The 21,922-nt window shown below is 41.1% G+C and overlaps 1 protein-coding gene across 1 annotated transcript; it reads left to right on the plus strand.

The window, feature by feature from the left end:
• Positions 1-2,567: 2,567 nt before the first annotated feature.
• Positions 2,568-5,127, plus strand: LOC110508686 (cerebellin-2-like). The gene is made up of 3 exons (XM_021589403.2): positions 2,568-2,909; positions 3,014-3,133; positions 3,220-5,127. Exons 1-3 carry the CDS (start codon positions 2,637-2,639, stop codon positions 3,415-3,417), a joined length of 591 nt encoding a protein of 196 aa, XP_021445078.2. The 5' UTR covers positions 2,568-2,636; the 3' UTR covers positions 3,418-5,127.
• Positions 5,128-21,922: the final 16,795 nt, after the last annotated feature.

The following is a 21,922-nucleotide window of genomic DNA, read 5'->3' on the forward strand; positions in this document are numbered from 1 at the left end:
CCCAAAATTATCTAACAATATTTACAGACCACTATAATTACTTGAAACTCGTTTAAATGTTTCAAGAAAATGTAAAAAATTGTATTGCTTACCATACATTATATACAAAATAGACACGTGCTTAATGATTTATGGAAGAAATTATCCATTTGAATTTCAATTAATTTCATCAAATTAAATTCCACTTCTTTCATTCATATTCAGTTCAACTTCTGGTTCCTGCAGGGTGTGACCAATTCAAATTCAAGAAATTGAATTGGCATTTTAGACCAATTCAACTTAGAATCAACCCCAATTGGGGAGCATTGTTATGATAGGCAGCAGGGAAGCTAGAATAAGGATTAATGTAATTAACAAAAGTTTACTTGGCAATGGGTCTCAGAAACAGATGGGAGGAGGGTTCATCCAGTCTCAAATTAATTTTGGCAACCTCTGTTTGAAGCCCATATGAGTAGAAGGTAACCGTGGGTCCATACAGGAACCAAGATCATAATACTGGATAATGCTGCATATTAAACTTCACTATGAGGAGAAAAACGCAAATGAAAGGAATCATCCAAACAACATGAACAAAGTATCAAACAGATGCAGAGAGAGGAGGGTGGGGAGCTACAGTAATATGTTCAGCTGTCCTCTTGCCAAAATTACATTTAATTCCTTAAGGCCAGGTGTCCCAGGTGTGAAATGATTATGGGCAATAGGGTGTGCTGAACAGGGTTTGCTGACACAACAGTCAGTTCACTGTGTGGAAATAACATCTCTCATATCATACACATGTTTTTAAAATCTGCAATCCATACAAAAATAAAGACAGTCCTCTAAACTCAACCTGAACTAACTATGCAGTCCATAGATTTTGTCACGCCCTGACCTTAGAGAGCCTTTTTATGTCTCTATTTGGTTTGGTCAGGGTGTGATTTGGGTGGGCATTCTATGTTCTGTTTTCTATGTTTTGGCCGGGCATGGTTCTCAATCAGGGACAGCTGTCTATCGTTGTCTCTGATTGGGAATCATACTTAGGCAGCCTTTTTCCCTTCTGTCATTGTGGGAAGTTGTCTTTGTTAGGGGCACTATAGCCCTTGTAAGAGTCATGGTCGTTTTTGTTATTTCTTGTTTTTTTGTTGACATTTTACTAAATAAAATAAAATGTACACTCACCACGCTGCATCTTGGTCTTCCTGTAAAGACGGTCGTGACAGTTTTGTGTCTCTTTGCCATGCCTTTTGTCTGTGAATAAAACCCATGCATTTCTGTTGAATTTTTTTGACTGCCATATGGGATGAAGAAAAAAGTAAAAGTTAAGTATTTTGAATTCCATAAAGGTTTCAGAAAATATATATTTAAACAGATCCATATCATTCAATATTTCTGAGGAAAAATATGAGCTTGAGTTTCTCATATAAGTATTGCAAACATGTATTTCATTCACATTGCCTCAATGTTGCAAAGCTGGATTACTTCTCACTGTTCCAGACCAAAGAGAAATCAACTCCCTTGATATTCTACAGAAGGGAGACAAATCTGACAATCCAATCCATCTGGCTTTAGTTTATGTGAGGCAGATTGTTGTTATTCAGAGTTTTATCAGGACAATGAACGGGTCTTGTTTTTTTGCACACTCAGACACAATAGAAAAATCTTATTTCATGATGACACAGAGTCGGTCACTGACTGTGTCCATTCCCCAAACACACTCACCAGTCACATTATAATGGCAATGCCACTTTCTTACAATGAAACATGTATGAATGTTGAACAAGGTTTATATTTCTCTGTGAATGTTTTTTTTAAAAAGTATTATGTAACTAATAAGAAGGCATTATACTATATCGGTATGCACAGACTAGCTAGTCTGAGACCACTGCGTGCACAGTCAATATCAAATCTGTAATTACACAGATTTTATCTGCACGGAGCCATAAGCAATTGTGCCATGCTTGGAATATCAAGGCAAGTTTTAGCTGCAGTTTGGATGAGCTGCACCCAAGTGTGGTGTGTGGTCTATGTTCAGGAGTCCCTCAATTCTACCCACTAAACAATCAGTCTGATGTAACTTTGTCTACAAAACATAGTATTTTGACAGATTTAGATACATGATTATTATGGAGACAATCCAAAACCAGAGATTAAAGTCTTTAGTTTAAATAGACTTAACAGAGATTTGAGAAGAAAACAGTTATCAGACATACCATCTGTTCCAATATGGTAAGCAATAATGTTAAGTATAAAAAGTAGGTCATATTGACTGTAAAATGTTGTCAATATGGCCCTGGGTATGATATAACAGAGAACGGTCTACATTGGGCTTTCCATGAATATCAGAATACCATCTACTGGCAAATCTCCTTTTCTTTAATTTGACCGATTTTATATAGACAGATACAGGCGGCATACATGCTCATTTAGCATTTGCCAACCAACCACTTGATGGTGCAAGTGTAACTCATATCACAGCCTTGACACTACACTATACATATACTGTGTGTGAGTGAGTGAGTGAGTGAGTGAGTGAGTGAGTGAAAGAGCAAGAGAGAGAAAGAAAGAGAGATAGAGCAGGTTTGAAGGGGGACTGATTGCCACAAAACTGATAATCAGAGCAATCGCAAACCATAAACTGTTTTACAGTTTAGAAGACAATGTCTCTTCGATTTTGTACCATGATATCATTGGTCCTCCTAGGATTTGGCGTTGCCTTTTCGCTGGGACAGAATTACACAGAACCTCTTGTTTTGGAGGGAAAGTGTCTGGTGGTTTGCGATGCGAACCCGTCTGTAGAGGGAGCATTGACCTCTTCCTTCGGGATATCTGTCCGGGCAAGCGGTGCTAAAGTGGCTTTCTCTGCACTCAGGGGAACGAACCACGAACCATCTGATATGAGCAATACGTCTCCGACCATCTACTTTGACCAGGTTCGAGAATATTTATGTCTTTCATGATTTGTGTCTTTTCATAGGCTAATATTGACAATGTATGTTTGTGCTCTTTAGAACGTTTGATGTTTTTCTCATTGCAGGTATTAGTGAACATTGGCAACCATTTCAAGCCGCAAGCGAGTGTATTTCAAGCACCAAGAAGAGGCATTTACAGTTTTAGCTTCCATGTGGTGAAGGTTTACAACCGGCAGACTATACAGGTAAGTGTATAGGGAGGTCTGCATTGTGATGCAATTGAATTGTGCTTTTCATGTCTTTATCATACCCATTGCATAACACTCTGCAGGTAAACTTGATGCACAACGAATACCCTATAATATCAGCTTTCGCCGGGGACCATGATGTCACTCGAGAGGCTGCGAGCAATTCAGTCCTTCTGCACCTGGAACGGGAGGACAAACTCTACTTGAAGCTTGAGAGGGGGGATCTAATGGGTGGCTGGAGGTACTCAACGTTTTCTGGATTCTTGGTGTTTCCACTCTAATCACAACTCTCAAATCAAGTGACTCTTTTTTATTTTCTTCAAGGACGTTGGCCACCCATCTCTGGACTTAAATTATGAAGAAATGTATAACTGACTGTGAGATAAAGTAGGCTATTTTGGCAATTTATGACGAAATTATTCCGTGCTATGAGGTTGGGATTTGTATTGCTGAATGTGACTGATTGTTGGTATGATATTATATAAACTGCGAAGAGTAGCCTATTCAAGCGTTTGTCAGTTGCGCCCATTCAGTAGCTATCCATGGTCCTGAAACAGCAGAAACACGGTAGCTGTCTGTTGAAACCACAAAACGCATCTCAAGCGTACAGAGCCAATAGATGGCAATTGAGTGTTGGCTCTAGTGCCAACGTTGTTGCAGTAGTGCCATTGAAGTATTGTAATCAAATAACATTTTCCAAAGGTGTGCAAATGCAGGCTAGCTGGCATTTGGACCTATATTGCACATTGATAAGGTGTTCATTTTGGCATTTTTTTTAAAGCTTTAGTCCAGTCTTAGTCACTTTGTAATAACATCCAAATCAAATGTTATTGGTCACATACACGTGTTTAGCAGTTGTTATCGCAGGTGTAGCAAAATGCTTATGCTAGTTCTGACAGTGCAACATTAAGTCACATTTGTGTCATTTGAATAATGATTAAGTGCGCCATTTTCGTAAACTAAATTCCCTTTAATTTCAGTCACATTTTAGTCACATCACATTTGTATTGTCTCATTAACCTATAGTAAACTTAAATCACTGACTCCCATGTGCACAAACATACATAACCTTGTCCCACCAACATATTTTTCTGCATAACATAACATCGTATTCCCTTCCCAACAGCAGAAAAATGACAAACATATATTAGAATATATAATGATTATCTGGCCATTCCTAATTCAGCCTACATATCGGCAAAGTAGTATGGGTTGAACCTCCATCACTGGGCCATGTCAGTGCCATTGTAATCAACGTTCCACAGATGTTGCAGCCACATTGGTGTCCAAAAGTAGAACGGGGGCTAATGACTTTGAACGGGATTTTTTGCCCAGTGATGCAGTCGAGTCACTAAAACCCAAGTCCGAATTGAGTCCCAAGTCCCCTGTGCTCGAGTTCAAGTCTGAGTCACCAATGTTGGTCGAGTAACGAATGGAGTCACGAGAAAAAAAATGTAGTCAATAAATTGCTTGCTATCCATTTTTCTTTTTTCTGTACCACCAAATGTGTGCATATCTGCTACTGGTAACGTTAATGTTACCAGGGCCACGTTCAGTTGCAAAACTTTCTCGAACATTGCAGACAGTTCCAGTCGGTATTCACGTAGTAATAATAAAGAATTCCCTTGACACACGACAACAAATTGGGTAAAACCAACATTCTTTCCTATTGAAATAACAAAACATGCCAAAAAGCTGCTGTGTTGTTTTATGTAGCCAGGTCAAAAGTCCTGACCTGCGGTTCTATAAAGCTCCAAAGTAGGGAAATAAAGCCTGTGAAAAGATTCATCGTTAGACATGTTGTACTATTATTAAATGTTGTTTTGTAATTGACTAAAACAAGCAGACTAACAATAAAATTGCATTTGAAAACGGTCAAGTTTTTGCTGTGAGCTAATGGGGAAACCTAGGTAACCTGTTAGTTTTTCCCAGAGATAGGCAGGCCGCACAGTTACAGTGCCTTGCGAAAGTATTCGGCCCCCTTGAACTTTGCGACCTTTTGCCACATTTCAGGCTTCAAACATAAAGATATAAAACTGTATTTTTTTGTGAAGAATCAACAACAAGTGGGACACAATCATGAAGTGGAACGACATTTATTGGATATTTCAAACTTTAACAAATCAAAAACTGAAAAATTGGGCGTGCAAAATTATTCAGCCCCCTTAAGTTAATACTTTGTAGCGCCACCTTTTGCTGCGATTACAGCTGTAAGTCGCTTGGGGTATGTCTCTATCAGTTTTGCACATCGAGAGACTGACATTGAGCTCGAGCTCAGTGAGGTTGGATGGAAAGCATTTGTGAACAGCAGTTTTCAGTTCTTTCCACAGATTCTCGATTGGATTCAGGTCTGGACTTTGACTTGGCCATTCTAACACCTGGATATGTTTATTTTTGAACCATTCCATTGTATATTTTGCTTTATGTTTTGGATCATTGTCTTGTTGGAAGACAAATCTCCGTCCCAGTCTCAGGTCTTTTGCAGACTCCATCAGGTTTTCTTCCAGAATGGTCCTGTATTTGGCTCCATCCATCTTCCCATCAATTTTAACCATCTTCCCTGTCCCTGCTGAAGAAAAGCAGGCCCAAACCATGATGCTGCCACCACCATGTTTGACAGTGGGGATGGTGTGTTCAGCTGTGTTGCTTTTACGCCAAACATAACGTTTTGCATTGTTGCCAAAAAGTTCAATTTTGGTTTCATCTGACCAGAGCACCTTCTTCCACATGTTTGGTGTGTCTCCCAGGTGGCTTGTGGCAAACTTTAAACAACACTTTTTATGGATATCTTTAAGAAATGGCTTTCTTCTTGCCACTCTTCCATAAAGGCCAGATTTGTGCAATATACGACTGATTGTTGTCCTATGGACAGAGTCTCCCACCTCAGCTGTAGATCTCTGCAGTTCATCCAGAGTGATCATGGGCCTCTTGGCTGCATCTCTGATCAGTCTTCTCCTTGTATGAGCTGGAAGTTTAGAGGGACGGCCAGGTCTTGGTAGATTTGCAGTGGTCTGATACTCCTTCCATTTCAATATTATCGCTTGCACAGTGCTCCTTGGGATGTTTAAAGCTTGGGAAATCGTTTTGTATCCAAATCCGGCTTTAAACTTCTTCACAATAGTATCTCGGACCTGCCTGGTGTGTTCCTTGTTCTTCATGATGCTCTCTGCGCTTTTAACGGACCTCTGAGACTATCACAGTGCAGGTGCATTTATACGGAGACTTGATTACACACAGGTGGATTGTATTTATCATCATTAGTCATTTAGGTCAACATTGGATCATTCAGAGATACTCACTGAACTTCTGGAGAGAGTTTGCTGCACTGAAAGTAAAGGGGCTGAATAATTTTGCAGGCCCAATTTTTCAGTTTTTGATTTGTTAAAAAAGTTTGAAATATCCAATAAATGTCGTTCCACTTCATGATTGTGTCCCACTTGTTGTTGATTCTTCACAAAAAAATACAGTTTTATATCCTTATGTTTGAAGCCTGAAATGTGGCAAAAGGTCGCAAAGTTCAAGGGGGCCGAATACTTTCGCAAGGCACTGTATATCTAATAAGGAGTGGGTCTATATAAATCCCATAGAATAGAGCCAACATCCATTATTCAACATGTCAGTGAGGCACGTTTGTTCTACATAGCATATTTCTGTCTGAGCTTTAAAAAATGTGGTCCTGTTGAACCGCCCCATGTTGTCAGCTATTTATAGGTGTCACCTCAGTCACTCAGTCGTTGCTTCATGCGGTTATGAACGTTCTCAGACCGCTCTCTATTGGTAGCGCCAGAATGGTACCCCAAAGCCGTGGTAAACCCAGTCATTCTGGATGAATGGTCTGGTCTGCAAGTAGAATAGTTTTAGAATGGCCTGCGATATGCTTAATGAATGTAAAATGGTGGTCGCTAATGCTGTTGTTTTTAATTTCATAAAGTAGCTTGTGTTTCTTAACCAGGCAAAGGGTAGTTACAGTTTTTGACAATTGCTTACACATGATTTCTGAAACGATGGCTCCTTTTCTCTAGACTCTACACACAAAACGCCAAAACACACATACAACATGCAAAACGTCACACATCTCTTGAAAAACCAAACACTTCATTCAAAACAATTTAAACTGTTCTCAAAAGGGTGTTTTTGCATCAAAACTCTACACACAAGCCATCAAATGATTACATCTTATACACACCCAACCACACACAGATGTGACAAATGTAAAACACTACTATCATGTGTCTTTTGCATGTTCAGTGTGCAGTGGAGTCCACAGCAGTTTGTCATAGCACTCACACGTACATGTATGTGCACAAATATATACAGCATGTATGCATATTCCGTATACATTTACACTATAACCAAAAATGCAAGGGGGGGAAAATAAAATGTGTTCCTTTCTCAAAAAATGGTATTTTCATCCAGATTTCGGGATGAACAGTAACAGACAAAACAAACACAGTAGAAGATAAATAAATAGGCTTGTCCTTGTCCTCCTCCTCTTCCTCCTCGTCTTTGTCCTCTTCCTCTTCCTCCTCGTCTTTGTCCTCTTCCTCTTCCTCCTTGTCCTTGTCCTTGTCCCCCTCTTACTCTCATTCCTCTATCTCTCTCTCCAAAATTGGCCTCCATTGTTGTCCAAACCAAGAAAGCCAACCTGAAGCTTCTGTACAGAGTGGAAAGGCAGAGACATCATGGAGGACGAGGACGCTTGTTTACAGCTGTACAAGAGACTGAAATTATAAATATGGTTTTGGCCAACAATGCAATTAGGATTCGAGAGATAAGAGAGCATATATTGAATAATGACACCATATTTAACAACATCAACGCTGTAAACCTGTCGACCATACAACGCATCCTCCAACGGCACCGAGTGACGATGAAACAACTTTACAAGGTGCCATTTGAGAGAAACTCTGACCGAGTCAAGAATATGCAACACTACTTCCAGTACTTCAGACATACCATATTTACTTATCTGTATATCCTTTTGTCTGTTACAGAGAGTATTGGAGCTGGATGCCCATGTAATTCGCCATGAATTTATTTATGTGGATGAGGTTGGCTTCAACCTCACCAAAACCATGCGCCACGGAAGAAATGTAATAGGACAGAGGGTAATTACCAATGTCATTGGACAGCGTGGGGGTAATATAACTATGTGTCCTCCATCACAATGCCACACTGGGTCCGTACAACACCTGTTTACTTTTCTTGATCCAATTTACAAATGCTTGTCCCTGATCCAGATCAGGGGCCTGCTAGATTTGTGGTTTTATGGGACAATGTTAGTTTTCATCGGGCTGTTCTGGTCCAAAACTGGTTTGCCACCCATCCACAATTTGAAGTTTTGTACCTACCCCCATATTCACCTTTTCTAAATCCCATAGAGGAATTCTTCTCATTCTGGCTGCTGGAAAGTGTATGATCGCCAACCCTATGCCCGCATGCCGCTTCTCCAGGCAATGGATGACGCATGTGGGGACATAGAGGTTGCCTCTGTCCAAGGTTAGATACTTCCCTCGATGTTTGGCAAGAGAAAACATATCTTGTGTGTGTAGAGTTTTGAAAAAAAGGAGACAGTTTTGAAAACTTGTGTAAGCAGTTGGAAAAAACTGTAACTGAAATGAATGTTTTTATTTTAGTCTCATCAATTGACACTGAAAAATAGATGTTTGAGGAATATTTTAGTCACTATTTTTGTTGACGAAATGAAAACTGCATTGATATATGTACTGGACAATTTAACCTCTAAATAAAGACAAGTGACTAGAACGTGTGTGTGTGTGTGTGTGTGTGTGTGTGTGTGTGTGTGAATATGTTAGATCTCAGAACTGCTGAAGTGTGACTGCTAAATTGTGTAACTCTTTGTTTTTACATTTGAGTCATTTAGCAGACTCTCTTATCCAAGAGTGACAATACAATAAGTGCATTCATAACTAGGTGAGACAGCCACATTTCACAGTCCTAGTAAGTACATTTTCCCTCAATAAACAAGTTATCAGCAAAGTTAGTGCTAATAGGAAAAGAAAAATGCAGGTTGTTTTGTAATATAAAAAAGATATACAAAATGGGGGGGGGGGGGGGGGGGGGGGTATTTAGGATACTATTTTTCTGATGTTGATGCTGTACACACCTCCAGGCTGTGTAAGGGCTATTTGACCAAGAAGGAGAGTGATACAGTGCTGCATCAGATGACCTGGCCTCCACAATCGCCCAACCACAACCCAATTGAGATGGTTTGGGATGAGTTGACCGCAGAGTGAAGGAAAAGCAGCCAACAAGTGCTCCGCATATGTGGGAACTCCTTCAAGACTGTTGGAAAAGCATTCCAGGTGAAGCTGGTTGATAGAATGCCAAGAGTGTGCAAAGCTGTCATCAAAGCAAAGGGTGGCTACTTTGAAGAATCTAAAATATATTTTGATTTGTTTAACACTTTTTTGGTTACTACATAATTCCATATGTGTTATTTCATAGTTTTGATGTCTTCACTATTATTCTACAATGTAGAAAACTGTAAAAAATAAAGATCAGGACATCAGACTGGGGCGATGGTTCACTTTCCAACAGGACAACGATCCTAAGCACACATCCAAGACAATGCAGGAGTGGATACAAGTCTCTGAATGTCCTTGAGTGGCACAGCCAGAGCCAGGACTTGAACCCGATCGAACATCTCTGGAGAGACCTGTAAATAGCTGTGCAGCAACGCTCCACATCCAACTTGACAGAGCTTGATAGGATCTGCAGAGAAGAATGGGAGATACTCCCCAAATACAGGTGTGCCAAGCTTGTAGCATCATACCCAAGATGACTCGAGGCTGTAATTGCTGCAAAAGATGCTTCAACAAAGTACTGAGTAAAGGCTCTGATTACTTATGTAAATGTGATTTTTCCTTTTTTTGCCTAAAAACCTGTTTTTTCTTTATCATTATGGGGTATTGTGTGTAGATTGATGAGGGAAAAATCTATTTAATCAATTTTAAAGTAAGGCTGTAACCTAACAAAAAGCGGAAAAAGTAAAAGGATCTGATTACGAAGGCACTGTACATAGTTTTCATTTCACCTATCTATACCTAACTGTGACACATGTATCATTTACCTTGACATTTTAACCCCCCCCCCCCCCCCCCCCCCCCCCCCCCCCCCCCCCCCCCCCCCCCCCCCCCCCCCCCACTCTTTCTCTGTCTCGCGCTATGTCTCTGTCTCTCGCTTATCCATGGGGATACTGTATCCATCTTATCCCAGCAGCAGTCACGTCTGGTGAGCATGCAACCCTGTGCCTTCAGAAAAAAGTACTCAGCTCAACAGCTCCTCAGCGTGTAGCCTTTTGATGTCTGTCCTCTGCATAGCAGTTCACACAGAGCAGTGGAATGCCCAAGGACAAAATCAATCTGCTCTGCGCGACACCTGGCATGTAAAAGTCCGTAATCATACCTCTCTCTAGTACCGTTTGAACCTGATTTTAACATGGGTCCTTTGTCCTGATCTTATCTACATTCTGTTTGCGCCAACATTTCCAGAAATGTGCCCACATATGGTATTTAAATGTGTCTGTTATCAATCTGTCCACTGTCTGCATTGTGACCAGATGTCCTGGTCCCTTTCTTTATGCAAAGTATTTACAGCTATTCTTACAGTAACTAAATAAATATTATTTTCTAAGACATCTTGATGTAATCAGTTGATCGTGCCACTTGTCAATGATTTTAGAGGGTGGAATAACTATGATTTAAATGGTATCTCTGTCCAGATCTGTCTACATTTGTAAGATATCCAGACACAATGCGTGTCTGACTACCTCCGGAGGTGGGCAGAATGAGCTGTCTTTTGATTGTCTACACCTGTCTAAAAATGTGGGAAAGATCAGAATGTAGATAAAGTCAGTACAAAGGACGCAAGTTACAACCAGGTATAAACAGGGCTTCTGAAACATCATGTGTATTTGCCTTTTCTTATCGAGATGGGAAGAGTCCTTTTCCCAGAAACCCAGCTGACCTTTATCCTGGCTGTAACTAGTTAACCCTGACTTTTAACGCTTTTGGAAAACACAGCTGCGTATACACAGACAGACCAATTTTGATCTTTTGCACAAGTGTTGGCAAATAGCTGATCTGATTGGGCAAAATACCAATTAGCGTAAAGATCTAAGAATTGAGTTGACTGTGTAAACACAGCCCACTTGGCACACAGAATGCTATTTTTTCTCGTAAATGAAAAGTAACTGCATGGTTAAAAAAATGTTAATCATAGGCTGCGTTTACAAAGGTTGCCCAATTCTGATCTTTTCCCCAATTATTGGCAAAAGAGCTGATCTGATTGGTCAAAAGACCAATTAGTATGAAATATCAAAATTAGGCTTCCTGTGTGTACACAGCCATAGACATACGCATAAATATAGCTTTTCTAGCAGCGCTAGTTGAATGGCTACCTACACAGGCAGCCCAATTCTGATAATTTTTCAACTAATTGGTCTTTTGACCAATCATATCTGATGTTTTCGCATCTTTATCAGAGCTGATCTGATTGGTCAAAAGACCAATTAGTGAGAAAAAAAACTATGGCTGTAAACTCAGCACCAAAACAACAGCATGTGCTAGACTTATTGCTTGTTAGGAACATGCTAACGTTGCATTTATTCTAGGTGATCTATAGTTGTTCCAGTGTGTTAATGGAAGACTAGTCTATCACTGTCTCTAAATCACCACGTGGTTTATGTTACTTCAATGAGTCATTTACATTATGCTTAAATTGCATTCTGCTTCGCTTGTTATTTTTTTAGATTACCCCAGTTGAATTATGTTCTCCCATCTGCTTCTCAAAGTGATGACCACACACTATTTAATTCTGAAAACACTTAAATCAGTTTATGCAAAAATATGTTTTTTGGTGTATAGATTTATATAGAAAAGTATGTGGACATCCTTTCAAATTAGTAGATTCGGCTATTTCAGCCACACCTGTTGCTGACAGGTGTATAAAATCTAGCACACAGCCATGCAATCTCCATAAGACACATTGGCAGTAGAATGGATGGCAGGTAACCTAGTGGCTATAGTGTTAGGCCAGTAACGGAAAGGTTGCTAGATCGAATCCCCGAGTTGACAAGGTAAAAATCTGTTGTTCTACCCCTGAACAAGGCAGTTAACCCATTGTTCCTAGGCCATCATTGTAAATAAGAATTTGTTCTTAACTGACTTTCCTAGTTAAATAAAGATTTTAAAAAATGGCCTTACTGAAGAGCTCAGTGGCTTTCATTATGGAACTGTGATAGGATGCCACCTTTCCAACAAGTCAGTTTGTCAAATTTCTGCCTTGCTAGAGCTGCCCCAGTCAACCGTAAGTGCTGTTACTGTGAAGTGGAAACATCTAGGAGCAAAAATGACTCTGTTGCGAAGTGGTAGGCCACACAAGCTCCCAGAACAGGACCGCTGAAGCACATAAAATTGGCTGTCCTCTGTTGCCAACACTCACTATCGAGTTCCAAACTGCCTCTGGAAGCAACGTCAGCACAAGAACTGTTCGTCAGGGGGCTTCATGAAATGGGTTTTCATGGCAGAGCAGCTGCACACAAACCTAAAATCCCCATTAGCAATACCAAGCATCGGCTGGGGTGGTGTAACTGGCCTGCACAGAGCCCTGACCTTAACCCCATTGAAAACCTTTGGGATGAATTAGAATGCAGACTGCGAGCCAGGACTAAACGCCCAACGTCAGTGTCCTACCCCACTAATGCTCTTGTGGATGAATGGAAGCAAGTCCCCGCAGCAATTTTCCTACATACATATACATATGCAGTACCAGTCAAACGTTTGAACACCTACTCATTCAACAGTCATTTAGACAACTTGACCCGAAGCCACTCCTGCGTTGTCTTGGCTGTGTGCTTAGGGTCGTTGTCCTGTTGGAAGGTGAACCGTCGCCTGAACCGAGGTCCTGAGTGCTCTGGAGCAGGTTTTCATCAAGGATCTCGCTGTACTTTGCTCCGTTCATCTTTGCCTTGTTCCTGACCAGTCTCCCAGTCCCTGTGGCTGAAAAACATCCCCACAGCATGATGCTGCCACCACCATGCTTCACCGTAGGGATGGTGTCAGGTTTCCTCCAGACGTGACGCTTGACATTCAGTCCAAAGAGTTGAATCTTGGTTTCATCAGACCAAAGAATCTTATTTCTCATGGTCTGGGAGTCTTTGGGTGCCTTTTGGCAAACTCCATGCATGTTGCCATGTGCCTTTTACTGAGGAGTGGCTTCTGTCTGGCCACTCTATCATAAAGGCCTGATTGGTGGAGTGCTGCAGAGATGGTTGTCCTTCTGGAAGGTTTTCCCATCTCCACAGAGGAACTCTGGAGCTCTGTCAGAGTGACTATTGGGTTCTTGGTTACCTCCCTTACCAAGGCCCTTCTCCCCCGATTGCTCAGTTTGTCTAGGCGGCCAGCTCTAGGAAGAGTCTTGGTGGTTCCAAATTTCTTCCGTTCAGGAATGATGGAGGCCACTGTGTTCTTGGAGACCTTCAATTCTACAGACATTTTTTGGTACCCTTCCCCAGATCTGTGGCTTGACACAAACCTGTCTCGGAGCTCTACGGACAATTCCTTAAATCTCAATGCTTTGTTTTTGTTCTGACATGCACTGTAAACTGTGGGACCTTATATAGACAGGTGTGTGCCTAACCAAATCATGTACAATCAATTGAATTTACCGCAGGTGTAATCCAATCAAGTTGTCGAAACATGTCAAGGATGATCAATGGAAACAGGATGCACTTGAGCTCAATTGCGAGTCTCATAGCTAAGGGTCTAAAAACTTACAGTACCAGTCAAAAGTTAGGTCACACCTACTCATTCAAGGGTTTTTCTTTATTTTTAAAATGTTCTACATTGTAGAATAATAGTGAAGACATCAAAACTATGAAAGAACACATATGGAATCATGTAGTAACCAAAAAATGTTAAACAAATCAAACTAATATTTTTTTTTAGATTCTTCAAAGTCACCACACGTTGCCTTTTTGACAGCTTTGCACACTCTTGGCATTCTCTCAACCAGCTTCACCTTTTCGGCTGCTTTTCCTTCACTCTGCGGTCCAACTCATCCCAAACCATCTCATTTGGGTTGAGGTCAGGTGATGCAGCACTGAATCAATCTCCTTCTTGGTCAAATAGCCCTTACACAGCCTGGAGGTGTGTTGGGTCATTTCCCTTTTGAAAAACAAATGATAGTCTCACTAAACGCAAACCAGATGGCGTATAGGTGCATAGTTTTGATGTCTTCACTATTATTCTACAATGTAGAAAATAGTAAAAATAAAGAAAAACCCTTGAATGAGTAGGTGTGTCCAAACTTTTGACTGGTACTGTATATATATACAGTTGAAGTCGGAAGTTTACATACACCTTAGCCAAATACATTTAAACTCAATTTCACAATTCCTGACATTTCATTCTAGTAAAAATTCCCACTCTTAGGTCAGTTAGGATAACCAATTTATTTTAAGAATGTGAAATGTCAGAATAATAGATGAGAGAATGATTTATTTCAGCTTTTATTTCTTTCATCACTTTCCCAGTGGGTCAGAAGTTCACATACACTCAATTAGTATTTGGTAGCATTGCCTTTAAATTGTTTAACTTGGGTCAAACATTTTGGGCAGCCTTCCACAAGCTTCCCACAATAAGTTGGGTGAATTTTGGCCCATTCCTCCTGACAGAGCTGATGTGACTGAGTCAGGTTTATAGGCCTCCTTGCTCGCATTGGTTGGTAATGTAGGTTTCTTATAACCCATCGCTTTCTACTACATATAAAAATACAATAAAATTATACATTTTCATTCAAAACCAAAGTTTATCAGAATTCCAGCCATTCCAATACATGTATCTCGGACCTGCCTGATGTGTTCCTTGTTCTTCATGATGCTCTCTGCGCTTTTAACGGACCTCTGAGACTATCACAGTGCAGGTGCATTTATACAGAGACTTGATTACACACAGGTGGATTGTATTTATCATCATTAGTCAATTAGGTCAACATTGGATCATTCAGAGATCCTCACTGAACTTCTGGAGAGCGTTTGCTGCACTGAAAGTAAAGGAGCTGAATAATTTTGCACGCCCAATTTTTCAGTTTTTGATTTGTTAAAAAAGTTTGAAATATCCAATAAATGTCGTTCCACTTCATGATTGCGTCCCACTTGTTGTTGATTCTTCACAAAAAAATACAGTTTTATATCTTTATGTTTGAAGCCTGAAATGTGGCAAAAGGTCGCAAAGTTCAAGGGGGCCGAATACTTTCGCAAGGCACTGTGTGTGTATATATATATATATATATATATATATATATACATTTATTTATATTCACTGTGTATGTGTATATATATATATATATATATTTAACCAGGTAGGCAAGTTGAGAACATGTTCTCATTTACAATTGCGACCTGGCTAAGATATAGCAAAGCAGTTCGACACATACAACAAACAACACAGAGTTACACATGGAGTAAAACAAACATACAGTCAATAATACAGTAAGAGTAGGGGAAGAGGTAGTTGTTTTGGATAAATTATAGATGGGCTATGTACAGGTGCAGTAATCTGTGAGCTGCTCTGATGCTCTGACAGCTGGTGCTTAAAGCTAGTGAGGGAGATGTGTTTCCGGTTTCAGTGATTTTCAGAGATTTTTCTAGTTTGTTTCAATCATTGGCAGCAGAGAACTGGAAGGAGAGGCGGCCAAAGGAAGAATTGGTTTTGGGGGTGACCAGAGAGATATACCTGCTGGAGCACGTGTTACAGGTAGGTGCTGCTATGGTGACCAACGAGCTGAGATAAGGGGGGACTTTACCTAGCAGGGTCTTGTAGATGACCTGGAGCCAGTGGGTTTGGCGACGAATATGAAGCGAGGGCCAGCCAACGAGAGTGTACATGTCGCAGTGGTGGGTAGTATATGGGGCTTTGGTGACTAAACAGATGGCACTGTGATAGACTGTATCCAATTTATTGAGTAGGGTATTGGAGGCTATTTTGTAAATGACATCGCCGAAGTTGAGGATCGGTAGGGTGGTCAGTTTTACGAGGGTATGTTTGGCAGCATGAGTGAAGGATGCTTTGTGCGAAATAGGAAGCCAATTCTAGATTTAACTTTGAATTGGAGATGTTTGATGTGAGTCTGAAAGGAGAGTTTACAGGCTAACCAGACACCTAGGTATTTGTAGTTGTCCACGTATTCTAAGTCAGAACCATCCAGAGTAGTGATGTTGGACGGGCGGGCAGGTGCAGGCAGCTATCGGTTGAAAAGCATGCATTTAGTTTTACTTGTATTTAAGAGCAGTTGGAGGCCATGGAAGGAGAGTTGTATGGCATTGAAGCTCGTCTGGAGGATTGTTAACACAGTGTCCAAAGAAGGGCCAGAAGTATACAGAATGGTGTCGTCTGCGTAGAGGTGGATCAGAGACTCACCAGAAGAAAGAGCGACATCATTGATGTAAACAGAGAAGAGAGTCGGCCCAAGAATTGAACCCTGTGGCACCCCCATAGAGACTGCCAGAGGCCCGGACAACAGGCCCTCCGATTTGACACACTGAACACTATCAGAGAAGTAGTTGGTGAACCAGGCGAGGCAATCATTTGAGAGACCAAGGCTATCGAGTCTGCCGATGAGGATGTGGTGATTGACAGAGTCGAAAGCCTTGGCCAGGTCAATGAATACGGCTGCACAGTATTGTTTCTTATCGATTGCGGTTAAGATATCGTTTAAGACCTTGAGCGTGGCTGAGGTGCACCCATGACCAGCTCTGAACCCAGATTGCATAGCGGAGAAGGTGCAGTGGGATTCGAAATGGTCGGTAATCTGTTTGTTGACTTTGCTTTCGAATACCTTAGAAAGGCAGGGTAGGATAGATATAGGTCTGTTGCAGTTTGGGTCAAGAGTGTCCCAACTTTGAAGAGGGGGATGACCGCAGCTGCTTTCCAATCTTTGGGAATCTCAGATGATACGAAAGAGAGGTTGAACAGGCTAATAATAGTTGTTGCAACAATTTCGGTAGATAATTTTAGAAAGAAAGGGTCCAGATTGTCTAGCCCAGCTGATGTGTAGGGGGTCCAGATTTTTCAGCTCTTTCAGAACATCAGCTGACTGGATTTGGAAGAAGGAGAAATGGGGAAGGCTTGGGCGAGTTGCTGTGGGGGGTGCAGTGCTGTTGACCGGGATAGGGTTAGCCAGGGTGAAAGCATGGCCAGCCGTAGAAAAATGCTTATTGAAATTCTCAATTATGGTGGATTTATCGGTAGTGACAATGATTCCTATCCTCAGTGCAGTGGGCAGCTGGGAGGAGGTGTTCTTATTCTCCATAGACTTTACAGTGTCCCAGAACTTTTTTGAGTTTGTGTTGCAGGAAGCAAATTTCTGCTTGAAAAAGCTAGTCTTGGCTTTTCTAACTGCCTGTGTATATTGGTTTCTAGCTTCCCTGAAAAGTTGCATATCACGGGGGCTGTTCGATGCTAATGCAGAACACCATATGATGTTTTTGTGTTGGTCAAGGGCAGTCAGGTCTGGAGAAAACCAAGGGCTGTATATGTTCCTGGTTCTACATTTCTTGAATGGGGCATGCTTATTTAAGATGGTGAGGAAGGAATAAAAAATAAAAACAGGCATCTTCTACTGCCGGGATGAGGTCAATATCCTTCCAGGATACCCGAGCCAGGTCGATTAGAAAGGCCTGCTCGCTGAAGTGTTTCAGGGAGCGTTTGACAGTGATGAGTGGAGGTTTGACCGCTGACCCATTACGAATGCAGGCAATGAGGCAGTGATCGCTGAGATCTTGGTTGAAAACAGTAGAGGTGTATTTAGAGGGCAAGTTGGTTAGGATGATATCTATGACGGTGCCCGTGTTTACGGCTTTGGGGTGGTACCTGGTAGGTTCATTGATAATTTGTGTGAGATTGAGGGCATCAAGCTTAGATTGTAGGACGGCTGGGGTGTTAAGCATGTTCCAGTTTAGGTCACCTAGCAGCACGAGCTCTTAAGATAGATGGGGGGCAATCAGTTCACATATGGTGTCCAGAGCACAACTGGGGGCAGAGGGTGGTCTATAGCAGGCGGAAACGGTGAGAGGCTTGTTTTTAGTGAGGTGGTAGAAGTTCAAATTGTTTGGGTACAGACCTGGATAGTAGGACAGAACTCTGCAGGCTATCTCTGCAGTAGATTGCAACACTGCCCCCTTTGGCCGTTCTATCTTGTCTGAAAATGTTGTAATTAGGGATGGAGATTTCAGAGTTTTTGGTGGTCTTCCTAAGCCAGGATTCAGACATGGCTAGAACATCCGGGTTGGCAGAGTGTGCTAAAGCAGTGAATAAAACAAACTTAGGGAGGAGGCTTCGAATGTTAACATGCATGAAACCAAGAATATTACGGTTACAGAAGTCATCAAAAGACAGGAGTGGAGCTAGGCACTGCAGGGCCTGGATTCACCTTTACATCCCCAGAGGAACAGAGGAGGAGTAGGATAAGGGTACGGCTAAAAGCTATGAGAATTGGTTGTCTAGAACGTCCGGAACAGAGAGTAAAAGGAGGTTTCTGGGGGCAATAAAATGGCTTCAAGATATAATGTACAGACAAAGGTATGGTAGGATGTGAATACAGTGGAGGTAAACCTAGGCATTGAGTGATGATGAGTGAGATATTGTCTCTAGAAACATAATTGAAACCAGGTGATGTCATCGCATGTGTGGGTGGTGGAACTGAAAAGTTGGATAAGGTATAATGAGCAGGGCTAGAGGCTCTACAGTGAAATAAGCCAATAAACACTAACCAGAACCAGGACAAGGCATATTGACATTAAGGAGAGGCATGCTTAGCAGAGTGATCATAGGGTCCAGTGAGTAGTGAGGTTGGTTGGGGTAACGGCAATTCAGACAGCTAGCCAGGCCATCGGTAGCAAGCTGGCAGAGGATGGAGGTCTGTTTTTAGCCACCTCGTGTGTTTCCGTCGGTAGATTAGTGGGGTTCCGTCTGGTAGAGTGGACCAATCCAATTGGCAAAATAGATAAAGTTATAGTGACCCAAGAAAATTGTCCGATAGACCTATTCAGATAGCAGTCGATAAGACAGCTAACGATTAGCGGGCCGCAGATGGGCGTTCAGGTAACGTCGCGACGGAGGGGCCAGTTGGATAACTCCCTCGGGCAGATTACGTCGGTAGTCCAGTAGTGAAGGCCCGGTGGGGCTCCACATCGGCAGTAAAACGGGTCCGGATAGGTGATTGTAGCCCAGGAGTGGCTGATGGAACTCTTCAGCTGGCTAGCTCCGGGAAAATGTATGTTTGCTCCGGGACCGATGTAAGCCAATAGTCACTCAGATAGCAGCAAGATCCAGGTGTAAATGCCAGAGCTTGCGGTAGAAATCCGGGGATATGGAGGGAAAAATATGTCCGGTATGTTTTGGTCTGAGTCGCATTGTACAAAACTGGCGATAGCTTTTCGAGCTAAAGGATAGCTGATGACCACCAAACGTGGTTAGCTGAATACTAACGTTAGCCAGTAAACTGGCTAGCTTCTATTGTGGATTTCAGATAAGATTTTTTATTTTTTTTAATTGGTGAGGCGGGTTGCAGGAGAGTGTTTTGAAGTTGAGTTTAGAAAAGAAAATATTTTTAAAAAGATATGCGAAGAAAGATGTAAATATATATATACACACGGGACACGACAAGACAAGGACAAAGGACGTCTGACTGCTATGCCATCTTGGGAGATGTGATATATAATAAGATATATAATTTAGAAGTCCAAAAATTGATGTAGCAACTACAGATTGCCCCTTTAAGTCTATCAAAAGTGTTTGAATTTGAGCATGTGTCCATAATCCTTTCTGAATTTAAAAGTAATCCTCGAAGTAATCATCTAGTTTTTCAAAAGTATCTGTAATCTGATTACAATATTTTAGCTGGTAACACAATGGATTAGTTACCGTTTTTTTGTTATGCCTTACATGTAACAGATTACATGTAATCCGTTACTCCCCAACCATGCACGTACATGAAACAAAATGAACATCTACATTGACAATTAGCATTATTATTGGGAGACAGTCTTCATTCATTATTCAGTTGTCTATGTGTGGATAGGTCTATGATAGAGGGATGGTGTTTTTCATTGTGAGTGTGTTAGTTTTATTGTTGTGCTCCGTTAACTTCCTGCTGACAGTTAGAAAAATATCCCTCTATTGGTTCACAGAGGCAGTGTGTAAATAATGAATAAGGGCATCTGTTCCAAGCTGTTATTTAATCTTATCCTCATCTTGATTAACTCAATAGGCAGGCACGAGCTCTTCACATTGTTGTTCGTCAAGAGTAGTCTTTGGCAAAGGTTGTCTGAATTCATAATAAAAGTGGTATTTTAAAATTATCTATTGCACTCCTCCTTTTGGGGTGGTAAAATGTAAATGTCTTTGCCATTATGATATTCATATTCTTCATTAGATCTTATTGAATGAATCCCAAGCCCATTTTCCCATGGCAACCTTGACATGAAGGTTGAATGCGCAAAATAATTTCCATATTTACCCACTAAGGACAGATTCAATCTTCATCCTGATTGTCAAACAAGATATCTGGTTACATCTGCATGTATAGGCATCCAGCTCAAAGTAATCTCATACTTCAGTGAAGCTGTCAATGGCTGAGCATGCATGGCGTCCCACTGTATTATCTGAAACTGTGCTGCATAAGAACCCCTCTAATGTGAAGAAGATACATGCTGCACTGGATGAGAAGCCTTCTGGGGTTAGTGATGGCAGATGGCATTCAGAATAAAGTATCAATGTGACAAATTATTCTGCAGGGCCAAGAACCCACTGCAAGTACTGTGATTACAGTGTGACTGTGCATCCTATGGGTGGACTAATGGCAAATAAAACATACAATGATATCTCTACTATAAAAATAAATATGAAAAAATAAAATATGCTATTTTATTACATTTAGAATTATTTAGATTTGTCATTTCATTTTTTAAATTATAAAATCATCTTATTTGATATATTTTACTTTAAGAAAATTCCATAAAATCCTTTAAAGTTTACAAAATTCTGGTTGTTTACTGGTAAACGTATAAAGTTACCAGTAATGTACCCTCCCTTTGCAACCCTAGTCATAGCGCATTAAGAAAGCAGGCCACTCTGGTCTGATGGTTGGGGCAGCTGGCAGGACAGAGGTTACTTTGCAGTCGCCTGAGAGATACAGGATCCAGAGACACATGTTGAGAAGAGGGGGGAGCAGCTGGGGAAGGTGTGGGATTAGGTTTCAACACCACTTTAACTGGAGGACAGTTCCTGGGGTGTAATAATTAGTCCAAACAGTTGCAAACAGAACATTTGTTTCTATTGGACAAATTCAGGTAGGTCCCTCCCTTTTCGTTCCGTTTGTTTCTGTTTAAGAAACATATTGCAACAGAATTGGCCTAATAAATACGCCCCTGATCTCTGAAGACTGAGAAGTACAGAGAGACTGGTTTTGTACCATTTTAAATATCTATTGCGTAATATTAAGTTCATAGAGTAACATTTCCAAATGAAAACATTCTGTATAATGATGATTAAGAACAGACAGACTATGTTATGGGGCGGCGGTAGCCCAGTGGTTAGAGCGTTGGACTAGTAACTAAAAGGTTACAAGTTCAAATCCCCGAGCTGACAAGGTACAAATCTGTCATTCTGCCCCTGAACAGGCAGTTAACCCACTGTTCCTAGGCTGTCATTAAAAATAAGGATTTATTTTTAACTGATTTGCCTAGTTAAATAAAGGTAAAAA

Source organism: Oncorhynchus mykiss, chromosome 28 (genome assembly GCF_013265735.2).
Source record: "Oncorhynchus mykiss isolate Arlee chromosome 28, USDA_OmykA_1.1, whole genome shotgun sequence".
Lineage (NCBI taxonomy): Eukaryota > Metazoa > Chordata > Actinopteri > Salmoniformes > Salmonidae > Oncorhynchus > Oncorhynchus mykiss.